The following is a 27,707-nucleotide window of genomic DNA, read 5'->3' as shown; positions in this document are numbered from 1 at the left end:
GAAATAGTAGTGCTTTTTCTGTTCTAAACTTGCTACTGTATCCCACCATCAGTTTTTTTAGATGTTTTACTAACAAATGCAGGACCTAATGGTGTCAAAGAAGGGAATGAAAATTAAGATTTGGAGTGTTGGACAGCAAAATGTAAGACTTTTTACCCAGACTAGTGAAACTGGGGTTTGTGCAGGTGATAATTAATTTCTGGCAAGTAATTATTTACAGCTTGTTCAGAGGCTTTGTTGTGACACAACACTTGAAAAGCATAGGACAAATGCTTTAATATGACAGTATGGAGATGTAGATGTGTGTTCAAAAATATTTACTTTTCAGGCAAAAAGTGCAAATTAAACTGGTAGTTGTGCATTCCTAATATACATCATCTCGTGTGTTCTCTGGTAGGTTCCTGCTTGCAGTAGCCTGCTGTTACAAAAGAACTAAGCGTGTTTAGAAATTGTATTCCTTTATTCTTGGGTAGTAGGTTAAAAAAGGGTCTCATCCTGTTTAGGTATTCAGTGTTGTACCTGCTCTCCATTCAGGAGAGCATGGTACCTATCCGGTTTTGGTAGGGTTTTGGTTGTAATGGTTTGTCTGTGAGTCTGCTACAGGAGACTACAACTAGACTTTCCCTATATCACCTTGTTGCAAATCTAATAGGAAGAATTGATGTAACATAGTGGAAGTATATCCATAGGTACAGTCTTCTACAGTAAAAGTAAACTGTTCAAGGGTTATGGTAAGCATAAATAAGGGTTATATGTGAAGATGCTGGTATATCAGGCTTTACAGAATGGCTTCAAGTTAGCCTGAGACACAGGTTGAGTTCTAAAGGTCACAAAGGTTATGGTCCAAAGACTGCATTAGTGTAAAAATAGCAATATTTTGTCCTTAAGGTCTTGCAGTTTCCAGTATCTAGAATTAGACGTAATCTCCAAGTGGTAGATTAAGGGAGGGGAAAGAAATAATACTCATCTATAATTTCTCATAACTTTAACTGAAGCAAAACCTACAATGAATGCTTCTGAGCTTTGTGCTAGATTTGAGTAACAAGCCCTTGCCCTTTGTTTTCTTCTGAGGCATATTTGTGGATAACTCAAATGTTTAGCTTGCGTGAGAATTCTCTTTACTTATTTGGCAAAAAATAACAATTGATGAAAAGATTGGAAACTTGTCATCTGTGAAACTGTTCTGTAATTAATGTAAACCCAGCAGGTCTCATGCCAAGAAACTAACTATTAGGTGCAGTAGAAAAAAGGAGACTGTGCCTGTAACTCTTCGTTTGACAAATTAAGAAAATCAAGTATGATCTCCTTCAAGTTAGTTCCCTACTGAGCTGACACACAGGTGCATATGATGCTGCCAAAGTTCAAAGCCATTCCACAGATCACTTTCTGAAAGACTGTTGAGAATCTCCACCTTTATTTGCTTTCGCATTTTCTACCAACAAAAAAATGGTTGGTCTGAGCAGCAACTTGATCTTTGGGAAAGGGTAGAAGTCATAGGGAGCCAGGTCGGGCAACCAGGGTGGGTGCTCAAGTACGGTAATGTTGTTCTTAACTAAAAACTGCTTTGCAGACAAAGTGTTATGGGCTAACACACACCCAGATTTTCTGGCTGAGGGTAAGAAAATGTGTATATCTGAACACACATCTACTTGTACTGGGTGGAGTGATTGAATTGAGCCTTGTTCTAACCTGTCACAGTGAAACATGTTCTGTAATGATCTTCTTGTCTCTCCCTGCCGACTCTTGTTTTTTGAGCTATAAGGTTCATCTTGGTTTTCTTTATCGGACCTCCTATACCTTCTCTCTGGCCTTGCAGTGTTTATAGGAAGCTCATCTTAACAGTGATGGGGAACTTTGCTGACACAGGCAAGATACTGGGGCCAGCAATTGGCAGATGCTCCCTGTCTTCTGTCAGCATGTCAGAAGTGTCTACTCGTGGCTATATTTTAATGACACGACCTTCGATTTACATGGAACAGACACTTCGAGTGGTAAAGGACCATGCACATAGAAATAAAAATAGGCTAAAGTTGAACTGTTTTCCTAGACTGAGTGCCTGTCTAATTCCTTAAGACACTGTCAATGGGGGCAGTTTACAAGAAGATCTAGAATGACTATAGTGACTCTGTGGGACTTTGTTGGAATGTGATGAAAAAAGGTAAAATGACATCTTTAGGTACTGGTTATAGGTTATTAAAAAAAAGCTGTTAAGCTTTTCTTGTGGATATGAGGCTGAATGTTTACATCTGTGCCATTATTTTTATCTTCTGCAAATTTGGGCACCTGTGAGTTCATTAATACACTTCTGGCTTTGATTTTTAAGGTCATCATGGTTTCCATCCCTGAATACTATGAAGGAAAGAACATCCTCCTGACGGGAGTTACAGGCTTCATGGGAAAAGTGCTTCTGGAAAAGCTACTCAGATCTTGTCCTAAAGTGAAAGCAGTGTATGTATTGGTAAGACAGAAAGCAGGGCAGACACCTGAAGCACGAATAGAAGAAATCGTCAGCTGTAAGGTATGTAACTATCTAAAAGATTTTCTGTGCACGCTGGGTGGGATATTTTCGTCCTGAAAAGATCATTACCTTAATATTCCAGCTAAGCTGGGCACTCTTATTATGTGAAGAACCATCCGTCAGTGCTGCTCATCTTGCTAATACAGAGCATCCTGTTTATGATAAGGATGAAGAGGAAAGGGAGAGATTTCTAGCGTGAACTTTGCTAAAGCAAAGTTTGCTTATTTCTGTCCAGGGCTTTCTCTTACGGGATGTGGGAGTTGGCAGTTTAATTTTTCGGGCCTAGGAGGTATACTGAGATGCCAGGTAGTCTCCAGATAGGGTGTGCTTAATGGGAGCAATAAGAAAGCATGAATGCATTTAAACTAGGAGATGTTAGTTGCTTAAAGTCAGGCAAAGAATTTCTACAGCTTCCTGTAACCATGTCAAAACTCTAGCTTATTGCTCAGAAGCATCTGCTTTGAGGTCCCATGTGATGTCAGAATGCAGCAGAATAAGTTACAGTGGGGTTCTGTCTTAAAATTGAGTCAGAGATTTTCTCTGCATAAAACTGTCAGTTCCTCCTTCTCTGAAACAAGGAAAAGATCTGTAGGATAAGCTGAGATGAGAAATGAAGAATTTCTCAATCTCCTTTTTGTATATACTATTGCCCAAATAAAAAATGGGGAACATCAGGGGAGAGTAGTGGTATTATGGACTGACCTAAACTTCAGAACAGCTTTAAACTCCGTATAGCTTTTGGGGAAACTTGTGTGCTGTAAAAAGCTTTTAAATTTGAGTCCACATCTTCTCCTTCTAGTCTATCTCAGCAGGAGCTGGTATCATCAGATGTGTTTTATGAGTCTCAGTGAGTACTTACTGCTGGAACTGGTTCACAGTGGAAATCCTGGTAACCAGGACTACTGCTTGCACTAGTCCTACATCTTAGTCCTTAGAGTGAGAGCATAAAGGGGTGGTGTTGTACACCTATGCAGATGTTCATGAGGCCCAGTGTTTGTTCTGTCTTCATCACATAGTGAGACAAATTACATTGTGAGTGTATCGTTTAGCTGAAGTTAATCAAGATTGCTCCAAAAGACTTATGAGATTTTTTTAATAGGATCTTTTGTCTTAATTTGCCCATTTGTAAGGGCTCTGCCAGTAACTTCTGACAAGCTGGATGGACCTAAGTGTTCTACTGATCCTTGGACATTCTGTTTAAAATTATTAAAATACAAATGGCAAGTGTGATAATTAAATAGAGCTGCAAGTAGACAAAAAACTTTGTGGTTTCTACTTCCTTTGGACTTCAGATATCCAATTCCTCTGTTAATTTGCCATAATATTGCATGTACTCCAGGTTTTTGTTCTTGTTCCTCTTTGTAGTGGTGTCAGTGCTGGTATGAGGTATGTAGGAATAATGTGTGGCTATGGATGTGAAAATGGCAGAACAGATACAAAGTAAGAGTACCAAACTAGTTCTTACGCATGGGATTGTTTTTCTACTATAATGTATAACGTTAACATGGTTAAAAGGTGGTTACTTCAGTTCTCTGGAGGCAGGCATTGTCATTCCAGCTAAAAAACATAGCAGGCTTATTTTCAAAAGCACAAAAGGCTTCCTGCCCTTAGGCAAGCAGTGTTTGCTGTACCTTGTGAACTAAGAATTGCAGAGGCTTTAAATGCTGTCTTGGTGGCTTTGTTCTTTAAGGTAAAGTTTCATGTTTGGGAAATCATTCCAAGACCTCTGTCACTGGAGATGTCCTATATTCTTACTGTGGTGTTACCACGACTACTTTAGGTGGCTTGCATTAGGGGCATTAGCTCACAGTTGAGCTGAAAAAATAACTACCAAAAAAGTATTTTTTTTTTCAACTGGACTGGCAAGCTTGTATCCTTACACAGGCATCAGGTCTTGCCAGGGCTGGAGAAGTAAAATGTGAGTGAAGAAGTTAGAAGGACCAGTGTGTTTGGTAGCAGTGCAAACGTATGATGCCTTAAGGAGTCCTGAAACTGTACCATTAGGTGGTTTAATATCTAGTTGAAAATGAATTGACTCTTCATTCTGTGTCTTCACTGAAAAGTGTCATTTAACTATTTGTGTTCAGTCGAACTGCATGCTTGGAGGGAGGGGAAAAAAAAAAGTACTGCTGTGATTTTAATACATTTTAATCAACTTGTGTTGAAGTAGTTGCTAAGAAATCTGCCTGTGTACAATTAAGAGGATTCTGTTCTGGTGAAAATTTTGAGTGTGTTTTATTCCCGCAGTATTATTTTTCTCAGGAAAACTTGCATACTAATGAGCATAAATAAGATGAGGTGAGAATTATCTGTGTGCGTTAAGCCACATGGTTAGAACCCAGGTAATTATGAGGAGAATATATGGTGGAATATAACGTGTGTGCAATTTTTTCAATGAGAATAGGTAGTTGAACACTTTGATAGTACTTGATCAGATGTATGCAGCCTTTAACCCTGCCTTGGGTTAAAGCACGACTCATGCAAGTCTGCAAGAATTTGAACAATTATTGTCAAACTTGGGAAGTGGGCAGACTTTTTCCCCCTTTTCTTCTGTGGAAAGAGAAGAGATAACAGCATGTAGACTACTTCTGAAGATTTCTTTGAGCCGTGGTGTCTAATAGAGACCGTTCCTTCTTTTGATATTGATAGAGGTCTGTTTTTTAAGGACAAGGACTAGTATTAAGGAAATTTAAGTGCAAATTGAAGTCTTAGTATGTTCTATACAACACATGCAATCTTCATTGCTTATTAGTTTGAATTTTCAGTCCTTTTTTTTTTGACAGCTTTTTGACAGATTGAGAGAAGAGCAGCGAGATTTCAGAACAAAAATAGTAGTAATTATGAGTGATCTTACACAGCCTGGACTGGAACTCAGTGAACCAATCAAGAAAGAACTTATAGAATGCACTAATATAATATTTCATTGTGCTGCTACAGTCAGATTCAATGAATCGCTGAGGTAAGTCTGAAATTCTCTGTACTCTGGTCTGGTAAACGAATGGTACTCAAAGGAGGGGGTAAATCAGGTGTCTGCACAGCCTTGCAAATATTCACACTGTCATGCTATTTCATGTAGACTACTGTTTGTGTGCTTGGTCCATTTGATGATGCCCTTAAGGTTTTGGGAAAAGATTATTACCTTATCTTAAGCTTTTGGGTTTTCATTTGCTGCTCCTAGGAAGATGGAGGCATATTTTTTAAAATCTGCTTTGCCAGAGGTTAGAATTACACTATTCCACATGGAAAAATTTTTATCACTTTAAAGCTTTAGACAAAAAGACAAATCCATTATTAGTGCTTAGAGACCAAATTAATTGGTTTTTTTACTTTAATTATAGGCCTCTCAGGCTTTGTGTGTTTGGTTTGGTGCTTTTTCTTTGTGGTTTTTGGGTTTTTTTTGTTTTGTTTTTATTAAATGCCTGTGCCTGGATTTCAAGGTCTTCTTGAAGAAAAGCTGTTGAAGAGACTAGGAAACATGTTGCTATTCAGTCTTCCTAACTAACAGCATGTGTTGCTCAGATCTCTGGGATGGGTAGAAAGAGTACGAATGAATTGTAGCTGTATGTACTGTTCTCACTAGTAATATCAGCTTTTTTCGCTAGTGCGTAAAAGGGAACTCAAACTATTCCTTGCTAGAAGGGGAACACATTTTCAGAGGATGACATTTTCCAGCGAAATGTATGTGGGAAGAGTTCTAGCACGTGCTCTCTACATGGTGAACAAACAGGAGATTAAGTACTGCTCATTTTTCTCCATTTCTGCAGAAAGAAGAATGGAGGTTTGCATTGGAGAGAGCAGGGAGAAGTTAGATGCATAGGGAGAAAGGTGAAAACTGGAAGTTGAAAACTTACATGGAAACTGAATCTATTGAGGAAATTCTAGAGAAAGGAGTAACAGAAGAAAGAAAAGATCATATTTACTTTCTGTCAGAAGTAATGACTTTGCTTGAGTGTTGAAACACTGGAATAAATACCTATTTTGATGCAAGACTGAGTAAGAGCTCAAATTTGGGGGGCAGGAGGTGAAGCAACTTTGAGATAAAACACTTAACTCTGCTTTTCTTTTGAGTTGTTCCAAAGGCTGGCACTGTCTCTCTAAGAATGCCATACTGTATGCTGAAACGTCATAAAGTAGCCCATGTGTATCACTGTCATATGGCCTTGAAATGTTAGGGAACGTCAACGTGACAAAGGCCCATAGGGACTTAAAAACAGTTTGAGAAACTGGTGAAATGGGGTTGTTGTACAAAAAGCCTCTGGCAGTTTCTGCTTTCTTGTCAGGCCCAGTATGTTGTTCAGCAAAACAGAAAATGTGAGCGTTTCTTAGGTGCTCTGGCCTCAACTCTTTGCTAACAGATGTGCTGAAATGATCGGAGGAACTTTTCAAATCTGAAGACCACCTAGAAGACTTCATTAGATATTTAACAGGAATAATTTCTGTAACATTTAAGATACTTGGCTTGGGCCAGTGGTAAAAGCAAAGTCAAGAAAGCAAAATTTTTTTTTTATTTTGGAACACTCCCCAAATGCCTTATTTGCTTATATGGTTTATTTTGGAACACTTCCCAATTTCTATTTGCTATATGCTTCTGTGTCTTAAAATGGTGCATACAGCTCTGAGTGTGAACTCCTTCCTTTTACTTTCTGAAAGAGGCAGTGAAAGCCAAGAACAATACTTCTATCTAAGGGGAAATTGAGAAATTACTTTTTCCGTTGTTTGTGGTCCCAGTGCTTCAGTAATAATGTGTGATAAAGCAGTCTTAAACCTAATGCTCATTTGGGTGGGTGGGGAAACAAGATTTTTTTTTTGTTAACACTTTATTGCAAAGACTTTAAAGCTTTATTTGTCTGTATTTTTGAAACTTATTTGTACACTGTGTATAAGAAAATTAGTGCCCGTAATAAGTTTTATAGGCTAGAAAGAATATCTGAATTGTATAAAATAATCATAGCAGCTGGCCAGTAAGCCTTGGTGTACCTACTCTCTTACAGTGTCCTTAAGGACTCTATTTTAATGAAAAACAGTGAAGTCAGTGGATGAAAGTGTGGTTCTTGGTGGTTTTCCTTTTTGTCTTCTGTCCTCTTACCCTGTTTTGCTATTGAGTCTTGTGCTGCCCTACAAGAAAATACCAGTCTCTAGTAAAGCCCTCTGAACCTTCCGAGTTGTTAACCTAACTCAACTTGAACTAGGAAGTTTGGAGATGCCTTTGAAACTGAAACATCTCGTGTGGTAGCTAGGTGTTGCATTATTTCTTTCATACTTTAACAAAAATGTAAGATTGGGATTTTGCTTGAGGGCATCAAAGGTATGCTGACTTTTTCCCACTCTAGTAACCAAGCATGAGGATGACAGTAAGAACAGGGTATAACTTAAGAAAATTATCCTGAATGCTGAGAGGTGTAGAATAGCATACTGCAGTCTTGAATAGGAAGTTATATAGGAATATAATGCTTTTTTGGGAAGGGTGGATGTTTAGGAATACTTTATATACCCATCACTGAGACATTTAGGAGTGAATTGAGTAGTTGTTTTTTTGCTTGTTTTTGTTTTACTTTCTGACAATCAAATTTCTGTTTAATCAACAGAGATGCTGTTCAGTTAAATGTGGTGGCCACACAACAGCTCCTCCTCTTGGCACAGCAAATGAAGAATCTGGAAGTGTTTGTGCATGTTTCAACTGCCTTTGCATATTGCAATCGAAAACAGATTGAGGAAATAGTTTATCCACCTCCTGTCGATCCCAGGAAACTGATAGATTGTCTTGAGTATGTATTGTATTTTATGAAGCTACTTCAGTAATCTGTAACCATTTGCTTCCTGGTAATGGAGTACCAAAAAATTGGTTAGGGACCTGAAAGATTAAGAGATTAATTTATGCTGTCCCAGAAGTCTGACACTGTTGTTTTCTGTAAAGGTGGTGGGCTAAGGTTTGGTCTCTTTCAGTGGAGCTCGGTGTGGAAGGAGAGGGATGCTCATACCTATTCGTGCTGACTCCTTTATGCTGAGAGTGGCAGTTCAGCTGTGGAGAGCTGAATTGGAATTGGGAGCTATTAAAACAAGAAAAGCTCTGCTGTTATAAATATGCTAGCACCAGCGTTGTGAAGAACAGGGTTAAAGACAAGAGAGTCCTTTAACAGCAGCCTTCACTGCATACGCCTAAATGTCATAGCAAGATCACTCTGAAATACTGAAATAGTATTACTTAACTGCTCAGAAACACACTTGTAGAAGTAGTTCCATGAGGTGTTTGGAGAGTGCAAACACTAAATGTTTCTGTAGCTGTTTACTCCCGATTTGGGCATTACTGGGAGGAGAGGGGGCATAGTGTGTGGAAATTACAAGTTCTGTGTCTTATTTTGTGTATGTTAGCTGACACTAACTGAAAAGGGTGGCAAATATGGGCTAAGTCAAGTGTAGTGCAATAATTCTCAATGAGTCTCTCTTCTTTCCTGTTATACAAAGTATCACCCCTTGTAAGTGAAGTATGAAACTAAAAAGAAATAATTAAAAAAAAATCTTCTTTAACATGTTGTTACAGATGAAAGAGCAATAACATTAAAAACAAATGAGCCTCTACCTAGAATGTGCATTAAGCCGACCTTTTTTTGTAATGTTGACTTTAAGTACACTTTCAAATGAGACGTTCTGAAATAGTCATATTTTCATCTATCTTTTCACAATCATGATAAATATAACTTGCACTGCTTGTTTTGGGCTTGGGCAGCTGTCTGTATTTTAGAACACGTGGAAGTGAGGGGGGGCTTACTAAGACACACGAACAGATTTGTGTCCCTTTATGGGCTTTTCTACCCTTCTTCTCACCCCAGTTTGTATTATGAAGGCAGTCTGATGCTCGTCAGCTTTGATTGTAACAGAACATTAGTGAATAACAGTGTTGGCTAAATTCCATATATGTGGCTAAGATGCTGTGTGACTGAAGCAAATAAAATGAGTATGCCTGTGTCCCAGATACTAATTTGCTGTGTATACATTTTGTGTTTGGGAATTTAGTTGACAGAATTGGGATTATTGTAAAAGAATGTACTACTTGTTCTGTAGTTGGTGTGTAATAAATTACTTGGGCAAGAAAGTAAATAGCATTATGCTGCTTTTACGAATAAACTTGGTTTTGTTTCTATTGCTATTCCTTTTTCTTTAAAGGAAAAATAATCATAGTAACATTAACAAAAGAAGAAAAAGATTTGATATTTGGCAAAATTCATAAATGCTCTGATTTTGTATAGTATGCCATGTAAAATAGTTCTGAAATACTTTTGGAACTGGGCGTGTGTTTTGGTGAAAGATTTTTTTTGTTGTTGTTCTTGGCACTTACATTCAAATATTTAGGTTCTATGGTTTAATTTGTAACAAAGTGAGTGTGATGTCAGTATTAAGTCTTCTATAAGTTGGTAGTAATGTCTTAAAACAGCCTAACTATACTGCTGCTGTAGGATCTCAAATGTAACATTCTTCCTTAAGATCTCTTTTCGGAAGGGTTCTGCATATGCACTTGCCTCCTTAATTTAAGTAGTAGTGTATAATCACAATGTGTAATAGACAGGCTCCATTAAACTTGATTTGTCTGGCCTCTGGGATCAGCCTTCAGTTCAAATAGGCAAAAACCCTCTAACTCTTGAGTTCTGATGAATGGTGTTTTAGGAGGTTTTAAAATTAACCGCAGTGGGAGCTGTCAACAGACATTTATTGTTTGATATATAAATGCTTATGGAAATAGTTTACAACTTGCAACTGCTTAAGTAGAAGGAAGCACATGGCAGGCTAACCAGTGGGAGTTGGTGGTAAATTCTGAAAATCAAGCCGAGATTTTAAGTGTACTAGTTTGGATACTGGGGTTGTTGCAGAAATGTGAAATGCAGAACTGAGTTTTTAAATATTTCCTAGTCTTCACAGAATTTCTCGTTCCTCTGTTTGGGTAGCATTCTAGGGGAATGCTAGTGCTTTGGTGGTTTTGGGGTTTTATTGTTGAGTGTTTTTTTTGTTTGCTTTGAGTGGCGTTTTGAAGTGATTGGACTTCAATTTTACTTTCTGAAGTATTTTTAGATTTATCTGGTTATCCTTTTTACATATTGCTTTTGCTCCCCTGCCCTTGGTAACACAGCATGCAGTAATTTTCACTTCTGATTTTTTTTTCTTTAGGTGGATGGATGATGGCCTGGTGAATGATATTACTCCTAAACTGATGGGCGATAGACCTAATACTTACATATTCACAAAAGCCTTAGCCGAATATGTGATACTACAAGAAAGTGCAAAATTAAACACTGTCATTGTGAGGCCATCTATTGTTGGTGCTAGCTGGAAGGAGCCTTTTCCTGTAAGTCTGAGTTTTTACCTGATGTTGTTGTCTGTAAACTGAGTACATATCAACAGCATGTTCATCTAGTGACCTTTGTAGATGAAATCTTTTGAACTATGAAGTTGTGGCTTGGTTGGTTCTAGATAACTCTGATACAAAAGTTGCCAAATGCAGTATTCTTATGTGGGAAATTTGGGGGTAAATTACTCTTAATGATGGAACAATGTACGTCTATCACAATGGAAGATAATATTTCACGCATGAAATAAATGATAAACTTTTTACTTTGTGATTCTGTGTATCTACATCTGTTTTTTCCCTCTTCAAGATGCTTTGGTATGTCAGTAGCTGCAAGGGAGGACTAAGAAAACTGGGGACTACAGGATGTAAAGATGTTTTGGCTCCGCTTTTTTTAGTAAAAAGCTGTAGGCTTTGCAGGGAATGGCATAAGGTCTACTTACTGCTGTATTGATTTATAGCTATACGCTTCCCCTTCATGTAGGAGATCATTGTTGGAATAGCTTCTCCAGTTCAGGCCTGGATGTCTGTCAAGCCTGTAAAAAACATGTAGCTGACTTAGCATACCTTTTGAGTACCTGCAAGGTACATGTCAAACCAATAAGTATATAGTGTCTGTATACTGTCATTAAAGATAAGCAAGCATGTCTTCTGTTTAAAAATGAGAAAACTAATGATTGATAGTTAGATCGATAGATAGTATGAAACCACATATCTGCATTCTGAGTAGTCTAAAAGTACTTAAACTTGAGTACTTTCAACATAAACGTATTTATACAGACAATACTCTACAGCTTATTCGCTAAGAAATAAGCTGATCTCACTTTGAAGGACCAGTGAGTCTATGGGTACATCTCTTGTCTGAGTCATAGCAACTTGTTAAATCACCAGATTTTGCTATGGAAGAACTTCATTTGGTCATGGAAATTAATATCTTTCTCTTCTGTATTCTCTTTTCCTTCTACCTGTGTGTAGAAACTTCTAAAATTTTCACTTAAAACTGCTGACTTCAGTATAGTCTAACGAAATGCTTTCTCTTCCCTCTGTTCGTAATAGGGATGGATTGATAGCATCCATGGACCTAGTGGTTTCCTCATTGCTGTAAGTAATGAATATACTTAAATGTTTTTTCTTCTTTTGGAAGGCTGCAAAGCTTATATGATTTACTGGTGTAAATCTGTCTCTTCTCTGTTGTTGTTTTGTTCTTTAAGGCAGGAAAAGGAATTCTTCGAACAATGAGGGCTTCCAACAATGCAGTAGCAGACCTTGTTCCAGTAGATGTTGCTATCAACGCTACACTGGCTGCAGCCTGGTATTCTGGAGTTAATAGGTAAAACAGGTGACAATAAAGAGTCCTAAGTATTTTGATATGATATCGTGTATTTTAATAAATCAGTCTTCTATTGAACTTCTAAACAGAGTCCTGCTATTCCCCAGGGTGAGGGAATCTAAGGTTTGGTTCTAACAGCATTAGTCCCTCAAAGCATGACTTCCTTATGCTGAAGAGAAATACCTCACCTACTGGTACTAGTGCACAAGCCATGATTTAAAATTCTTTTGTAAGCCTTGTTTTTATCAGTGTAATCTGCAGTAATGCAGGTGACGTCTCCTATGAAACAAAAGAAATATAGTTAAAGAAGGTGAAAAATACTGGAAGATATTGGAAGCAAAAAAACCTAATTTAGGACTTACTCTTTGCTTTATGTAAATGATGTTGTTGAGGAACAGGATAACTTTGGGTATAGTCTTTTGACTGTGTTTTTTTAAAGGTTTTGTCTTTAAATTTCTCTTTTGCCTTTTTCTCGTCAGACCAAGAAATGTCATGGTGTATAACTGTACAACAGGTGGCACCAATCCTTTCCACTGGGGTGAAGTTGGTATGCCGTGTTTCTATTTTTTAATAGGCTTTAATAGAAAAATAAGGTAAAATAGTAAAAACACAGGCTGTAATTAGTAGGTCATATTGCATTTTTATTGTTAAAACTAGCTTAATAGCCATACCTCTCAATTTTGCAGTGTATTGTGCTTTTTTTGCTATACTTTGTTAATTCTCTCCCCTTGTTGCATTAGCATTGTTTCATGTTGTTCTTGTGGGTTTTATTTCATTTTACCTTAAACTTTGGGAGAACCGATTTTTCTGTTCGCTGCAATGACCTAATCTTCAGAGTGTGGGTAATGTGTGGAAAAATACATTGCTCAGAGGAGCAGTAGTGATGCTGGGTTTAATGCCAGCTTTACTGAATATGTATGGATAAAAGGCTTGCAACTAGATATTTTGTACGTCTGCATGATTGAGAGGTATGATTTTTTTAGCAGTTGTGTAGCTTTTTGTTTGGCATAAGTTAATTGTTGATTGAGGTGGCTTTTTTTTTAGATAGCTACATGAGAACTTCACTGTTCGTACACAGGGAAAAGCGATCCGTAAGAAAGTATGGCCACCTATTTTCAGCTTATAGATATCCTGACTAGAATGTAATCAGCATGCCAAAAGCTTTGTAAAAGCTTTTGTTCTAAACAGCATTACAAGATGAGTGGCATGGTAAAGCTGTTTACTAGCTTTTGCTTTCTTTAGAAATAGAGTTCTTAAATTCAGATTATTTTTTTCTTTCAGTTAACTTAAATACTTAAATGTAATTTTTTTCTCTTGACTACTTTCCTTGTGCTTTTTACTTGCCTTTTGCCCAATTTTATATGCATCTCTATTTTTAAACCTTATTGCTTCAGCCAAAATTCCTGACTTCATTTATACTCCAATTTTGAATCGAGGTATTTAAATGTTGTCTATAACAGCATAAAGTTACAAGAAATGATTATAAAAATGAGGTGAATTTCCATATAACTTTAAGACACTGATGCTGCCTATCTGTCAGGTACAGAATTTTTGTGTGTCAGCAGGAGTTGATCATGGAGTCCCATTCTGACAGCATTTTTGCTTAATACTTAAATATGGATAAGTTGTTTAAAAAATTTACGTGAAATGCACTTCAGATGATTGTGAAGTCCTCAGTCTGTTTTTAAATTATTCTGAGGGGTAGCCTTCTTGATGAAATATAGCTGACTATTTAAATAGCTTTACATGCAATATATACTGAAATCGCTATGAGTTTTGAAATACTCTTCTAGGGTAGGGAAGAGGAACAGAAAGAGAGAAGCTACAATAAAATATGCTACTGAAGGCAGAAAAAACCCTCTTGATTATAAGAAGAACCAGTTTAACAGGATTTTAGGGTTAAAAGCTTATGACTTTGTTTCAGTTTCTGTGGATTGTAGAAGAGTTAATGTGGCTATTTAAATAACGTAGTGAAGTAAATATTGCAGACTGTAATGTACTTTGAAAACCATTACATTTTACATGGTTATTATCAAAGCTGTTACGCAACTTTTCTTTCTCAGAATACCATGTAATTTCCACTTTCAAGAGGAATCCTCTCGAACAGGCCTTCAGACGGCCCAATGTAAATCTAACTTCCAATCACCTTTTATATCATTACTGGATTGCTGTAAGCCATAAGGCCCCAGCATTCCTGTATGATATCTACCTCAGGATTACTGGAAGAAGCCCAAGGTAATGGTGACTAGCTCTGTCTTGTCTGTTCCTCTGACTTTTAAACAAAGCTGTGCTTACATTATGATGTACGTTGATTGTTTTTCAACTTTTTCTCTTTCCCTGAATGCTTTGTGACTAAAATTCAGCCTTTTTTTCTTGAACAGGTTCTTGAATTCAAAGTGACTTTAAACTTTGTAGCAAAAATGAGTGTTTTTCTTGGATAGTCTGGGGGTTTGAGTAGTCAGGATAAACAGAATTACAAGGTCTAGCAAGTGATGTTTGTTCTTGAATAATGAATATTCAAAATGTGTTGATCCTTATTTTTTCCTACAGGAGACCTTGCTTATTTGGCTTTCAAGAAAGTTCCATTAGAAGGTGCAATTAGGCACCCTAAACTTAGTGTGTATTCCACCCCCATCTTGCATCAATGGTGTGCTACAGTCAAACAAACATTACCGGCATTTTTGCTTGATCTTGTTCTCATACTGACAGGTCGTAGACCACGGTAAGAAAGACAGAGCTAAAAATATCTTGCTGGTAAGGTGGTGGAGACCTGTGAAGAAGATATGGCATGGGTACTATCTAGACTTACTAAATATAAGCAATAACAATCCAGTGGTGGCATTTCTAAGAGATTAGTGACTGGCTCAGCAATACTGTCCAAGATATATCTCGAATTAGAATCTGAGAATTAATTAGTCATTGAACTCTTATGAAGTGGCTTGCATCAAGATTGTTGTTGCTATTATAAACTGAAAATGAAATGGGAGACAGAGTTAATCGTGGGTTATTCCTGTAGATGATCAAACTTGATCTTGTATCATCTCAACATTTCATTCAGTTTATAGTATTTACACTAGTCTGTGGCTAACTTGTTAAGTGGTGAAAATGGTATAGCTCCAGTAAATACGCTAACCCGAGTTACTTAGAGGGAGTGTAAGATGTCACTTCGATTTGTTTCAGATTTGCCAAACCATATGATCTTAACTTGTTGCATATGTTATGTTTTCAAAAGTATTTGTCTTCAGACTCTCTAAAAATCTCCACTGTGGTGACTATATTAACACAAGTGAGTATTCATTCCTTACCCTGTAGTTTAGGTCTGTCATACAAGGAGGGGAAGTTATGCTCTGGATCAGCAGAAAGATGCCTTGTAGGTGGTTTGTAGATCACTTCTAGACTGTCTTGCCTTCTGTTGTTCCAAGCTTGCTCAATAGTGAATACAACAGTGGCAAAAGACTGTGCCTGTATAGTAATCTTCCCACATTAAAAAGATGTAAGCTCAAAGGTCAAAAGAAGGTATTTAATGTTCATGTTCCGACCCTTTAGGTTCTTTTGCAATTTTAAGTTTTTAATAAAAAATGGGTAGAAATTGTGACAGATGCAAAGACTTCATCACTCACTAAAAACAGTGATGTTGTAAATGCCACTCTGTCTTTCAAATGATTAGGAAGTAGTACTGCCAGAATTGATTTTGCTTTTCCTGGAGTTCTTGATGTTCAAAGATGGGATTTAGGACTTTAGTCAGAACTAGTATGACTGGTAACATTGTATACATATTTTCTAGCCTGCGAAGTATTACTGGTGTGGGTATTCCTAATCAGTTTAATGTAACAGTGGTTAGGAAATTTTCCTATCGTGCGCAACATCTTACAGTTTGGATGGAAGATGGGAGATTGAACTAAAACAAGATATTGTTAAATCACTAAGGTTACTCAAATGCATTTGAAAGAAAACCTTTTACATTGGATATCCAGCCCACTTACATGAATATAGCTTTCATTATATAGTGCACTTCTCTTTTTTTTTAACCATTTAAAAAAATGTGAGCCTGCAATAAGAGTGATAGAAGCAAATAAATCTATAGATGCAAGCAAGACCTGCAGTGTTAAATCCTCATGGGCTTCATGTGTTTAATAATAGAACAAATTTGAGACAAATCTTTACTTTTCTACTTTTTTCATCTTCTGGCTCAAAGTACTTTGAAAGGTGCTTAAACCGATGAGCTGGAGGCAGCCATGGTATAGGGTTGTACTACTGTTGCTGTAGTCATTCTGTCTACTAGACAGAATGGTTTTAATTACCAGATAGCATCTAGTAGGAAACTTCTAATGCCCTGAAAATGTTATTGGTGGGGTTCACACTCAATGTAGTGTGTTTGAGTGAAACACATTAGGGCTGACTTAATCTAAAACATGACCTTTTCCACCAGAATTTAGCAGAAAAGCTTCAGCAATGTAAAAATGTAGTAAAAAAAGCACAAGGAAATTCAAATAATGTGCTGACTTGATTTCATAGGGTCAATAGCTTGCCCTGTCTGTGCCAAGACACTGACTTGCTGACTGCTGCTAATGTTCAGATCTTTATGATGATCAGCAGATCTGCCTTTTTGTGTTGAGCTTATGAAGGTGTGGTGCAATGCTTGTTGTTATACTGTCTGGTTATATATGGCTTCGATATTCGACTGATATCCAATGGCTGTCTCTGGAACAAGCTGTGAAGGCTGAGATATAAAGTACCATTATGCGTATTCATGTTCTTTTTTGAGTCATTTCTGTATTCCCATTTGCAAGACGAATATGGTGCCATTGAAATTATAAAACTTAGTCTACCAGAGCCACATAAATGTCTTCTAATTGACACTCACTGCTGACATCTCTGAATATGCAAGGCTGTCACCATACTTCTTTCTTCTTCCCCTAAAGAAATGTAGTTTCATGTTGATTTAGTGCAAAGTAACAAGCTGTCTCCAAGGAAAAGTTGGTCCTTTTCTGCCAACTTTGTAATTGATCTAGCAGTTGAAAGAATGTGGAGCCAATTGATCCATTGAGAAACTAACCTTACAAAGAAAAAAATTTACCCCTGATGAATTGAGTCGGCTGGTTCTGTGGCCAGTCACTAAATCCAGCTTGAGTTGGAGGGAGAAGAGAACTGATTTTTCTTTTATTTTTTTTATCAGCTTAGCTGTGTTCTGAAATGGTATCTGCAGACACCAAGATTCCTGACAGAGTTTAATCTTTACATTAGTTTAAATATGGATTAGATTCTTTACATAAAAGAGTGAAAACTATTGTTATGACCAGTAAGAACCTGAAAATCTAGACTAATATAATTAGATACTCATTTGTACCATTTTGTATTTTGCAAGCTTTCTTTAAACTGTAGCAGGCTAGGCACTAAGGCCATTTTGCTATGAGGTCTTTCTGGCTTATCTGACCAGTGAGATATTTGCTTTCCAAGTTTTTGGTTATTTTCTGAATTTTTTGGCTTAGCTAATACTTTTTTAATGTTCAGTTCAGTCTTATTAACACACAATGTTTTGAATGCACAGTCTATGTTCCTAACTATTTTTTTTTAATTGGAGGAGCTCTGGTTCAACTCTGCTCCCACTGTTACTGCCTTGACCAACTGATGAAACTATAAACAGGTGTTTGGAAGCATTTAGAAATATCTACTAATAAAACTAGCTTGCTGGTGATCTAAAATCTGAATACAACTCCAAATTTTACTCTGTAGATAAGTTCCTGTGTGATGTTTAAGGAAAAGTAACTGTGCTTTTTGTGCTTTAGTGATTCTCTGCTTTTTCAGTGGTCTCTGGAATTTGTATTACTTCATACCCTAAGAAGAAAAAAAAGCAATTTTGATTTTCCCTTGGATACTGAGATGCCAGCCGTTAGTGACAGTAGGGATGCTAAAATACTTTCTTTAGAAGATCTTCTGGGACAATGTCTTATATCCCTTCTACAAGTATGAATGCATCAAGGCAGCTTTCAGAGAAAAATTAGTGGGGTTTATTGCATCTATGAACTTTATTGAACAAAACCTTCTTTCAGAAAGCAATTTCCTGGTAGTACTGCGTGGTTTGGTTTTCTTTGCCTTCCTTCCTCTCCCTGTGCTTAAAATGATAGTGTGTCCTGCTATAAGGATCAAATTGGAAGCAGTTCTGCAAGGTGGAAACTCCTCAAACACCCAAAGCAGGAATTTAATAGCATTAGTTTGTGATACTAGTTAGTACATATTAAAATTGAGCGGCCATCTCTGTGTTGTAGCACTTGAAGCAATTTTCTTGTCATCTGTGGGAACTTTGCATCTGAGAGATTGACTCACATATTTTACATCTACTTCAGATAGTCCGATCAAAGAAACTTGCCCAAATTGATCCTTATAACATAATTTCACTGTACTTATGATGATTTTGTAGAGTTACTACTTCCGCGTATTAAGGGATGGTGGGAAGGTATTTTGACATATTTTGACTTGGGCATCACCTAAGTAGCAGGATCTGCTATAGTTTATCTGTGCCCTTGAATGTTTTCCTGCCCTTGGCTGCAGAAGCAGTAGGGCTAAGGGACTAAGCAATATTTCTGGTTGTTTTAAGCCTTGATCTCTAATAAGACTTGATCTCTTAGTGACCATGATAAACCCATTCTGTTTTGTTACACAGCTCTGGTCTTGCACAGTGCGTGGGAAGATCAGGGGCTCTTACTTCTTTGCTTAAAGTTGCCATGTGCATGTGTTCTGCACTGCATAATTTGGCTCTTTCATCATGTAAAGTTGATCAGTACAGCTAGATATTTGAGTATGCTTAAGTGAAAAGCGGTTTGTGTCTGTCCTAAAATAAGAGTTGCCAACAGATGACAACACTTTGCCATCCCTTCTTTTTAGGGAAGAAACTTACTATTGCACTGGGAAGTAGGATTAGGAAAAAAAAGTCCTATAACCTCTACTTCTGTATAAAGACTGGGCATCTAAAGTCCACTTTAATGATATGCAGAAGCATCCCATTGGTCTAATATGACATGCTTTGGAGACAGAGAGAGGTGGGATACATTAACATATGGGTGTGGGGTTGGAGGCTAAAAAATTTGCAATCTTACTGCCTGTTTGTCATCATTGAACTAATCTTTACCACACTAACCTGTGCATTCCATGCCTTGGACTACAGGATGATGAAAACAATAACACGTCTTCATAAGGCCATGATGTTACTAGAATACTTTACAAGCAATTCTTGGATCTGGAGTACTGAAAATATGACCATGCTAATGAACCAGCTAAACCCCCAAGACAAAAAGGCAAGTAGCTGTATAATGTGGGCATGGGACTGAAAGTGAAATATAAGCTCATTGATCCAAGATAGAATAAGGATGTGAACTGGAAATGCTGCGTGCTGTAATGTAGAGCTAACCCTAGTACTAACTCAGCCCTGGAAATTCCTGTCACATCCTTTCAGTTGTGCTAGCGTGATATTATGAGCTAGATCAGCGATGTGATTGGAGATGAAGGACCGGGCCCCCTCGAAGGAGGCCTGATATGTGATCTGGGTTGCCCATGTATCAACCAAGTGGCCAAGCTGTTATGGTTTTATCTATATCATGAATAAAACAAGGCTTTATTTCTTGAGCACTATCTGTTTTCTGAGGAGCAGGAGGTAGGTTTTGAGGGACTTCTTGTTTTAAACTAGTTACCACTTTTCATGCTTGGGCTAGAGCACCCACATACTCAAAGAAATTTAAGTGTAAATTCTCTCACTGCTTTCTGAAGCACACTCTTGCTATGTCACTAAAACTGCCTCATGTAGAGGGAGAATCATAGCAGAAGTGGTATGACAGCAAAGTCCTGAAAGTGGTTGAGGATGAACAAAAACTTGTGGAATGCAGGGTGTGAGTAAGAGTCAATGAGAGAGCTCAGAAGCATAGTTCTACTTTTCTTACCGCGAGTGGTTGTTGACCATCTAAGTCTGTATTTTGGTGCTGTTTACTGATCTTGGACTGAAAGAAACAACTGGATATCGCTAGCTGGTTCACCCTAGTGACTAAGTGCTGACCAAAACTACCTCTTTCCTGCATGTGTGCCTGTGCTGCCAGATTCCTGCCTTCTTGGCCCTCATGGCTAGGAAAAGTTATGCACATAATAGTGGATTCATTCTGTTATTCAAAATATGTTTGTGCAACAGTGAAGCTGTAATGGAATGGAGTAGTCTCTTCCCCAGCCAATATGTCTTGCGGAAAACTACATGTATGTGCTAAAATAAAGAGCTATTGCAACTGAGATCAGCTTCTTCCCACCCCATTTCATGTTTAAACTTCCTTTCTGCTATCACTTCGTGGTTAATATTCAGCAGAATGTCCTGGGTTCGGCTGGGATAGAGTTGATTTTCACAAGGAGTTAGGAGGGGACACAGCTGGGACAAAGGATCCAAGAGATAGTCAATACTTATAATAATAATATATAATATTTATAAGGGGTTTAGTTGGCTGGGGGCTTCATAATCAGGATGTGGTAAACTGTGTTCTGAATCAGGAGCACACTGGATAGTGCTTTCCAGGTGGTGAGTGATTTGCTTTATGTATCACCTGTATTGTGTGTTCTTTTATTGTTACTATTGTATTTTTCTCTTCCTTTGCTGCCCTGTTAAAACTGTTTTTTATCCTAGCCTCCAAGATTTACTTTGTCTACAATTCTTCCCATCCCATTGGGGTTGGGTAGGGAAGAAGTGAGCGAGCAGCTGTGTCATTCTTTGTTGCCAGCTAAACTATGACAAGGATAAAAATCATCAGTTAGTTTTAAAAACTTAAATTCCTGTATGCATTTGGAACAATTCTGTCATCTTTAAGATGGCTTTCCTATTCAAGTTCTGTAGTTAAGTGGAAGAAGGCTCCCAAACTTCTAAGTAAACTGTGTAAAAGTAGGAAATAGAATAGCTTTTGGTGATTCTTGTGTGGAAAGGATTTCCACGCCTCCTCCTTCTTAGCACCTCCCAGCAAACTGAGTTCAAGAAGAGTTTAAACAACAAAACCAAAATAACCCCAGAGTTTTGGACTCTTAGTATTTTCAAGTAGCTGAGTTTTCAATAATATGCACATACAGCAATAAAGAACTAGGTGAAATAATGGCTGAAACTTTACTTTACTTTTACGTTCTTGCTATGATGATATATTATGGAAAATCAAGTTTAATTGAGAGATTCTGATAAGTTGCCAATACCAGAAGGCTGTTTAACATTTACATACAATACTGTGACTAGAAATACATGCTGACCTTTTACTTACAAACAATGCTAAGTTTCAAAGACTAGCTGTGAGGGATTGTGTTCAGAACCATAATGGTTAAAATTTGGAAGACATACATTAAGAAGGTGGTGATTTGAGTCAAAAATGGGGTCTAAATCTGGATCACTCTTATGATTAAAAAGAAGATAACTTTCTTGCATTAAGGAGGAATTGGGATCTGTTATAAAGGCATTTCTTGTTTTCCTCTAAATTATATATTTATATAGCAAATGAATTTTTAGGCAACTAACAGTGAAAGCTTTTGTTTTATACAGACGTTTAATTTTGATGTTCGACAACTACATTGGGCAGAATACATAGAAAATTACTGCATGGGAACGAAGAAATATGTGCTGAATGAGGAAATGTCTGGGATCCCTGCAGCTAGGAAACATTTGAATAAGTAAGTATAAATTTTTATTTTCTGCACTTTATTCTCCTATTGAGTTTTGCTTTTCCATGTCAAGGTCCTCCAGAATTTTTCTGTTCTAGACCAGTGGTCTGAAGCATTTTCCAAAGAAGTCAGATGTTACCTTTCTTGGTTCTCTTTGCTCCTTGAGTTACTCTCAGTATTTACACTGTTAGGCCGTGACTGTGGTTGTAGCTCTGATCACTCATTAGTGTATGCTGTAATCCAGGTTTCTGACTTTACCAAAGTATCTTTTGGAAGGTAAAAAGATATACAGGAACACGAGGTCAGAATGGCTTGTTCAGTTAAGGAGTTTGAATAGAATACTAGTTGTTTCTTATGTTTTGTGGGGTTTTTTTTTAATGTAGTTGCTGTTAAAAAATGCATTGGAGTTACCGTACAGTTGTCATTCTCTGTACAAAGGATTGTACCAAAAGTAACATGAGAAATAGCATCTATTTGTCCCCAGCTCTGTGTTTATAAATGGATTATCTTGCAAGAGCTTTAGATTCTAATATATATTTGAGGTACTACATTGGTCTCTTCTGTTACCATCTCCCTCTGAACTTTAATCTAAACTTGAAGAGTCAATTGCTTCAGTATTAACCAGATGTGGCAGCATAGGGGAAATGACTTCTCTAGGAAATCGAGTAGAGTTTTTCCTCAGATAGGAAAGTTTGCTTTACTTTTGTAATACAGCGATTTAGACTTCTTTTTAATACAAATAAGGTATGTAGAGGGAGGTCTGGCTTGGAGTATTTTCTTAAAAAGAACTGTCTTTAAAATACAAATTATTGTGATCTACTGAACCCAAGAGATTGCTCTAAGAAATCTGAGCAAACTCTGGTTGCTGTTTGTCTTGAAGTCTTCATCTTTACATGTGAGAGGATTGCTAAAAGTCACAGCTGCTCTAAAAGGACATTTAAATGTATTGTTAAATATAGTTCCCTGAGGAGGTATGAGTTTAAAATTGTAGTGAAGGCTCTGTGGCTGTGATGTAGAGTTGTTTTTTTTTGTTGATGGCAGTTGAGTTACTTCTATGTATATAAAGTTTTAAATATGAGGACGGGAGTTAATAGTGTTAAATATCAGCCTTGTTTTGGGGTGGATGGTAGCCTTCTACGGGTAAATTAGTGTGTTATCTTGACTTTAAGAGGTTTTTGTTGAGCAGTTATAAAGCAGAAGTAGCCATAAGGCTGGCTATGTTCCTTGGTTTTCATGAGTTCTGCTTTTCAGCAGTGAAGTATGGAAGAGCATTCTGTTTGGTCCTTCACTTATTCAAGTTACTTCTGTCATTCACTGAATACTGCTCATACTGTATCTTGAGCTGAATAAATGAGCAAATTAAATTCTACATTAGAAGTTAATTTTTAGTGTTCTTTTTCTCCTGTAAGTCTTGGAAGCTTGGCTTTTAAATATTTCTTTTGTTTTTCCTTAGGTTAAGGTATATACGCTATGGCTTCAATACAGTTCTTGTGATCCTGATCTGGCGTGTCTTTATTGCAAGATCTCAAATGGCAAGAAATATCTGGTACTTTGTGGTTAGTCTGTGTTACAAGTTCCTCTCCTACTTCAGAGCCTCCAGTACTATGAGATACTGAAGAAGAGAATTTAGCATTAGGACATCTATGCATATGGTGGTCTAACTGCACAAAGCCTGTAACCTGTAGTCATCTCACATTTTGTAAAAGCATAATTTCATCTTGAATTGGAGTGCAAAATACACGATATGGTATATGTCATGTTAGTTGTGTATCTTCCTGGAAACAGATAATAAAATGGTCAAGTGCCAGGTTGAACTGGCATTAGACAAGCATTTAAATAACTCTTTGACCTGGGGAAAACATTTTAGACCACTGACCAACATAACTGTGCAATTTGGAATTTGGAACATGTTTTATTGAAAGCTGCCTTAACATGATTTTTTGAGTTTTATTCCACATTGAGCAAGATTAATATCTACTTAGTAGATGCTAGTTGCTGTAGACCTATTTATTTGAAATTCTTCTAAATTGCAAAGGATTTTACAAGTTGCGAAAGTGTATAAATGGTGGTGGATCTCTTGAAAAAAATTATTTGAGGACTTTTTATAATTCGTCTTTTTACCATTTCTTCCCTTCTCAAAGTAGGGGTACAACAATGGTGCCTACTTTGCTTTAAAAGAAAAAAGGAGAAAACAAACAACCTTCCTTAATTACTGAAAGGCCTTTTGTCTGATCTGGTCGTCAGAATGCACTTAGTCATTCAGTTCTGTGCTCAAAACTGGCTGCATCCAATTTGCATTTATGTCAACATGAATGATTTTTCTGTAATTCCTTTTTAAAATTACCTGTGTATATATAAAGCTAGTGATGAAAAGCCTAAATGGTCTAGGACCACACCTTGTGTGAGAGACCTCTGTCTGTGGCTGAAACTAAGTTATGGCTTCTGTGATCGAAGATGTTACACTTTTAACAAATACATTAGGTATATTACATTTTCAGCTGCCTCCTCAAGTATCTTACTAGACCCAAAAGTTTGCCTAAGCGTTCCTGCATTGTAGACTTTTTTTCAGAGGTGCCTACTATTCAGTGACCATCCCCTACACCTTGTCCCATGTTGGCATGTGGCTGAAGTTTGCAAAAGGTGAACACATCATATTCTGAACGTGGTTCTGTGAAGCAATTTGCTTATGAATTTTGGTTGTTTAAAACTACTACACGTATACTTCTAATGTTGATTTGTTAATATTGAGAACTATGAAGCCAATGAACTGATTATTTCTGGTCCAAAACACTGCTTGGAAATCTGTTTTTATGAATAAATAACAAAGAAAAGGATTACTTTAAGTATAAGGATATTTAACCTCTACTCTCTAAACATTTGCTGATTTAGAAACCCAGGGTTTTTCCCTCTGAAGACTGGTTCTGTGCACTATTGGTATCTATCACAAAGTCCATCAGTCATCCTGTTTAACTGACAGCAGATCAGTGTCACATTACATTAGTTTTGTCACTTTTGTCACCTGTGGTCAGTCTGTGAAATTCTGTCTGAGACTACGGGGGGTTTTGCCATATCAGAACCCTATTCTCTTGCAGTTCTTCATACCAGTGCTTGCACATAATGGATGTTGAAAAAAAATATACCAGAACTATCTTTTGATATAATAAGCTTGACTCGCTGTACTGACTAGCAAGTTACAGGGGGTGCTTCAGTTGGTTAAATAGGAAGAAGAGTAGTCTGAAACAACATGGTTACTTAACAGTTACTGGTATTTAAATTTGGGACCAGGAAAAAAAATTGTTTTCCTGTAATGTTTTTCTCTGCTGTAGGAACAAATACTTGGGAAAAAATGTTAAATCTGTTAGCTTTTCTAAACAGAAATATTGGGTGCCTTTGTTTGTAAACCAAAAAATAAATAAATCCCTGGAAAGTGTTGTTACAGTGTTTATTGTATTTTTGCATATTTGTAGTCTGTTTTGTGGAAAAAACCTGGATAGTGTAAATGCCATCTTAATATATGTGAACATGCTCTTTCCTTTGTGAGAAACTGAAAATTAAGTTAATGACTAATACAGCATTTTAAAAAACAAGCCAGGAAAACCTTCACGATCGCAAACCAAAAAAGCAACAAACAGCTCCCCCAGTCTGAACCTTCATGGGGTGATGTCAAAACGCAGCTTGGTTGTGCTGACTTTCTACGTAGCTGTTTTATTCTGTCTTTGCCTGTTCGTGGTATTAGTTTCATAATTACTTAAATAGATGATGAGTGCTCTTCCCTATGCTTTAAAAGTTTACTGTGCTTTTGCAGTAGCTTTTGGATTAACTTGTCAAGGAATTGTAAGCAACTACAGTTATTCGTAGCATTTACATTTTGTGAGGGAGGAAGAGACAGCATTAAGTTAGTGCAATCACCAAAATGGCATGGTTTCTTCCTTTTACCAAGAGGACAGTTCTAGAGATAATGCATTATCTGTTAGCTGTGGTCTTGGGGGCTAGTAGCTTTAAAGCATAACTTTTCCTTTACTTGACACTTTTAAAATGTTATCCCTTATGTGTTTCATGCTGTTAAACATTTTGGTCTTTCTTCATAGTACAGTATTACATATTGCTTTATTCACAAACAAAGAACGGGTCTATAGAGGTAACTTAGATCTCAAAAGTACCCTGTACAGAACTGGGAAGTATAACTTGTCAAAATATTTTTATGTATTTTGCAGTCTGCTGAGCAGACCTTAAAACAGAAATGAAGAACAGCCACCAAAGAATGGCTGTTCTGGAAAATGTAAGTGAATTCCTTTAAAGTGTATTCTTGAGTTTTGTCAATCTTTTTGTGCTGGAGGATATGCAATTTGTTTTGTCTAGCCTGGTAGCATTCACTGTGTTTGAGCAAATATCTAGAAACTATTAAAATAGTTACAGTGGAGCTGATAGGAATTGTCTGGTCCTATTTTTAATGTGCTGTACTAGCATAAATTTAGAAGCGAAAGTTGACAGGTTTCATTTATCACTTTTAAATTCTAGGCTTTCTTACTCTCTTCTAAAGTATTCTTCAGAGCTGCTTCAGACAACTGTCCTCCTTCCTGCAGATGACTACTGCAAGTTAAAGATTACTTAATCAAACTGTGAGCTGCTTCTCTGCCATCTTGAACTAAATTTAACTCTGCTTCCCCTTTCAAGATACTTATAAATTCTTTCTTCCTTAACATCAGCTTTAATACTTTTCTTCAGTGCAGAGTTAACGTTTACTTTGGCTTTCCCTGCTCTGTAACAAATGACTCATTGATAGGTAATTATTAATTATGCAGCTGTCTTTTCTAAAATATGGAACAATGATAGCGTTGAGCAGTTTTTATTCTACTATGAGAAGCAGGAGAATCTGTGACTAATCGGTGAAAGCACACACTCCAACATGTTAATTCACTGACTAAAACTGGGATGCTTAGGGATGTGGGCTCTAGGTAGGGTGAGTGGGACTTTTTAACTCTTCAGTTAAAAAGTTGCATCCACTGACTGCGATTGTAGTGGTTATTACCGGATGGCTTTGATTTCATTCTGTTTGAATTATTATACCTTTCAGGATGGTAATTCTGTTGCCACTATCACTTCTGAAAAATTAATATTTGACATGTAGAAGCAAGACCTGTTTTGCTTCTTTATAAGCATATAAAACAATTGAAGTATGACTGTACTATAAGATTCTTTGAAATGAAAAAAAATAAAGCCACTGTTGGGTCGAAGTTTTCTGGGATGATGTAGAATGCAAAGCAAATCTTTAATTGCCCTTGACCATGTGGCTGGAATTTCTGCTACATCCTCTGTGTATGCCTTATTCCTACTGTAAAAGCAGCAATTCAGTCTAACACCAGGAGCATCAGAAAGTAGTTGTTTGCTGATTAAAAGAAGAATGCATCTGATTTACCACTTAAGTGATAGTGCTTCAGTACTTAGCCACTATTAACTTTTATGTAACATGTCATTCTTTATCCAAATTCAAGACAGTATCATATAGTTGAACATTTTCATCCTTATGAAACTCTTATCCTTTCCCTTGTTCCTGATGAAATTATCCCAGAACTGGATGTCTAGGGACACAAACAGTTTCACTTGTTGTTTCAGCCACTTAACTTGGATGGAATTTAAGAATGTAAAGTTAGGAGGCTTTCTTTCCTCTATTTCAGTTTTCTTGTTATCATTCAGAATCATAGGGCAAATGCTTAAAATAAGGGACTTTTCAAAAGCAGTTAGATAGTGGAGTGAAGAGAGGAAGCTATGGAAATGAAATGGTTAAATCTGGGAGCAGGCTGCATATTGTTTGCTCTTATGTGAGTATGTACTTGGAACTGAGGCTGTATTGACACTGTACT

At 37.1% G+C, this 27,707-nt stretch overlaps 1 protein-coding gene across 2 annotated transcripts in view; it reads left to right on the top strand.

Annotated features, from left to right (window-relative positions):
- The window catches only part of FAR1 (fatty acyl-CoA reductase 1), a 37,059-nt gene extending 11,043 nt beyond the window's left edge, over positions 1 to 26,016 (top strand). Inside the window, exons 2-12 of one of the 2 annotated variants that reach the window (XM_054067602.1) lie at positions 2,324 to 2,518; positions 5,302 to 5,477; positions 8,104 to 8,283; positions 10,676 to 10,853; positions 11,910 to 11,954; positions 12,065 to 12,183; positions 12,663 to 12,730; positions 14,734 to 14,905; positions 19,346 to 19,475; positions 21,728 to 21,855; positions 23,300 to 26,016. In XM_054067602.1, coding sequence (XP_053923577.1) covers positions 2,330 to 2,518; positions 5,302 to 5,477; positions 8,104 to 8,283; positions 10,676 to 10,853; positions 11,910 to 11,954; positions 12,065 to 12,183; positions 12,663 to 12,730; positions 14,734 to 14,905; positions 19,346 to 19,475; positions 21,728 to 21,855; positions 23,300 to 23,462 — 1,548 coding nt within the window. In that variant the 5' untranslated portion in view covers positions 2,324 to 2,329 and the 3' untranslated portion in view covers positions 23,463 to 26,016. Of the gene's footprint in view, positions 1 to 2,323; positions 2,519 to 5,301; positions 5,478 to 8,103; positions 8,284 to 10,675; positions 10,854 to 11,909; positions 11,955 to 12,064; positions 12,184 to 12,662; positions 12,731 to 14,246; positions 14,419 to 14,733; positions 14,906 to 19,345; positions 19,476 to 21,727; positions 21,856 to 23,299 lie in introns of both variants that reach the window. The other variant, XM_054067601.1, reaches the window with a different exon arrangement.
- The last annotated feature ends 1,691 nt before the right edge of the window (positions 26,017 to 27,707 follow it).

The sequence above is a fragment of the Cuculus canorus genome, chromosome 5 (genome assembly GCF_017976375.1).
Source record: "Cuculus canorus isolate bCucCan1 chromosome 5, bCucCan1.pri, whole genome shotgun sequence".
NCBI classification, from domain to species: domain Eukaryota; kingdom Metazoa; phylum Chordata; class Aves; order Cuculiformes; family Cuculidae; genus Cuculus; species Cuculus canorus.
The sequence above is the reverse complement of the archived record's forward strand: the minus strand, read 5'-3'. Positions and strand labels throughout refer to the sequence as shown.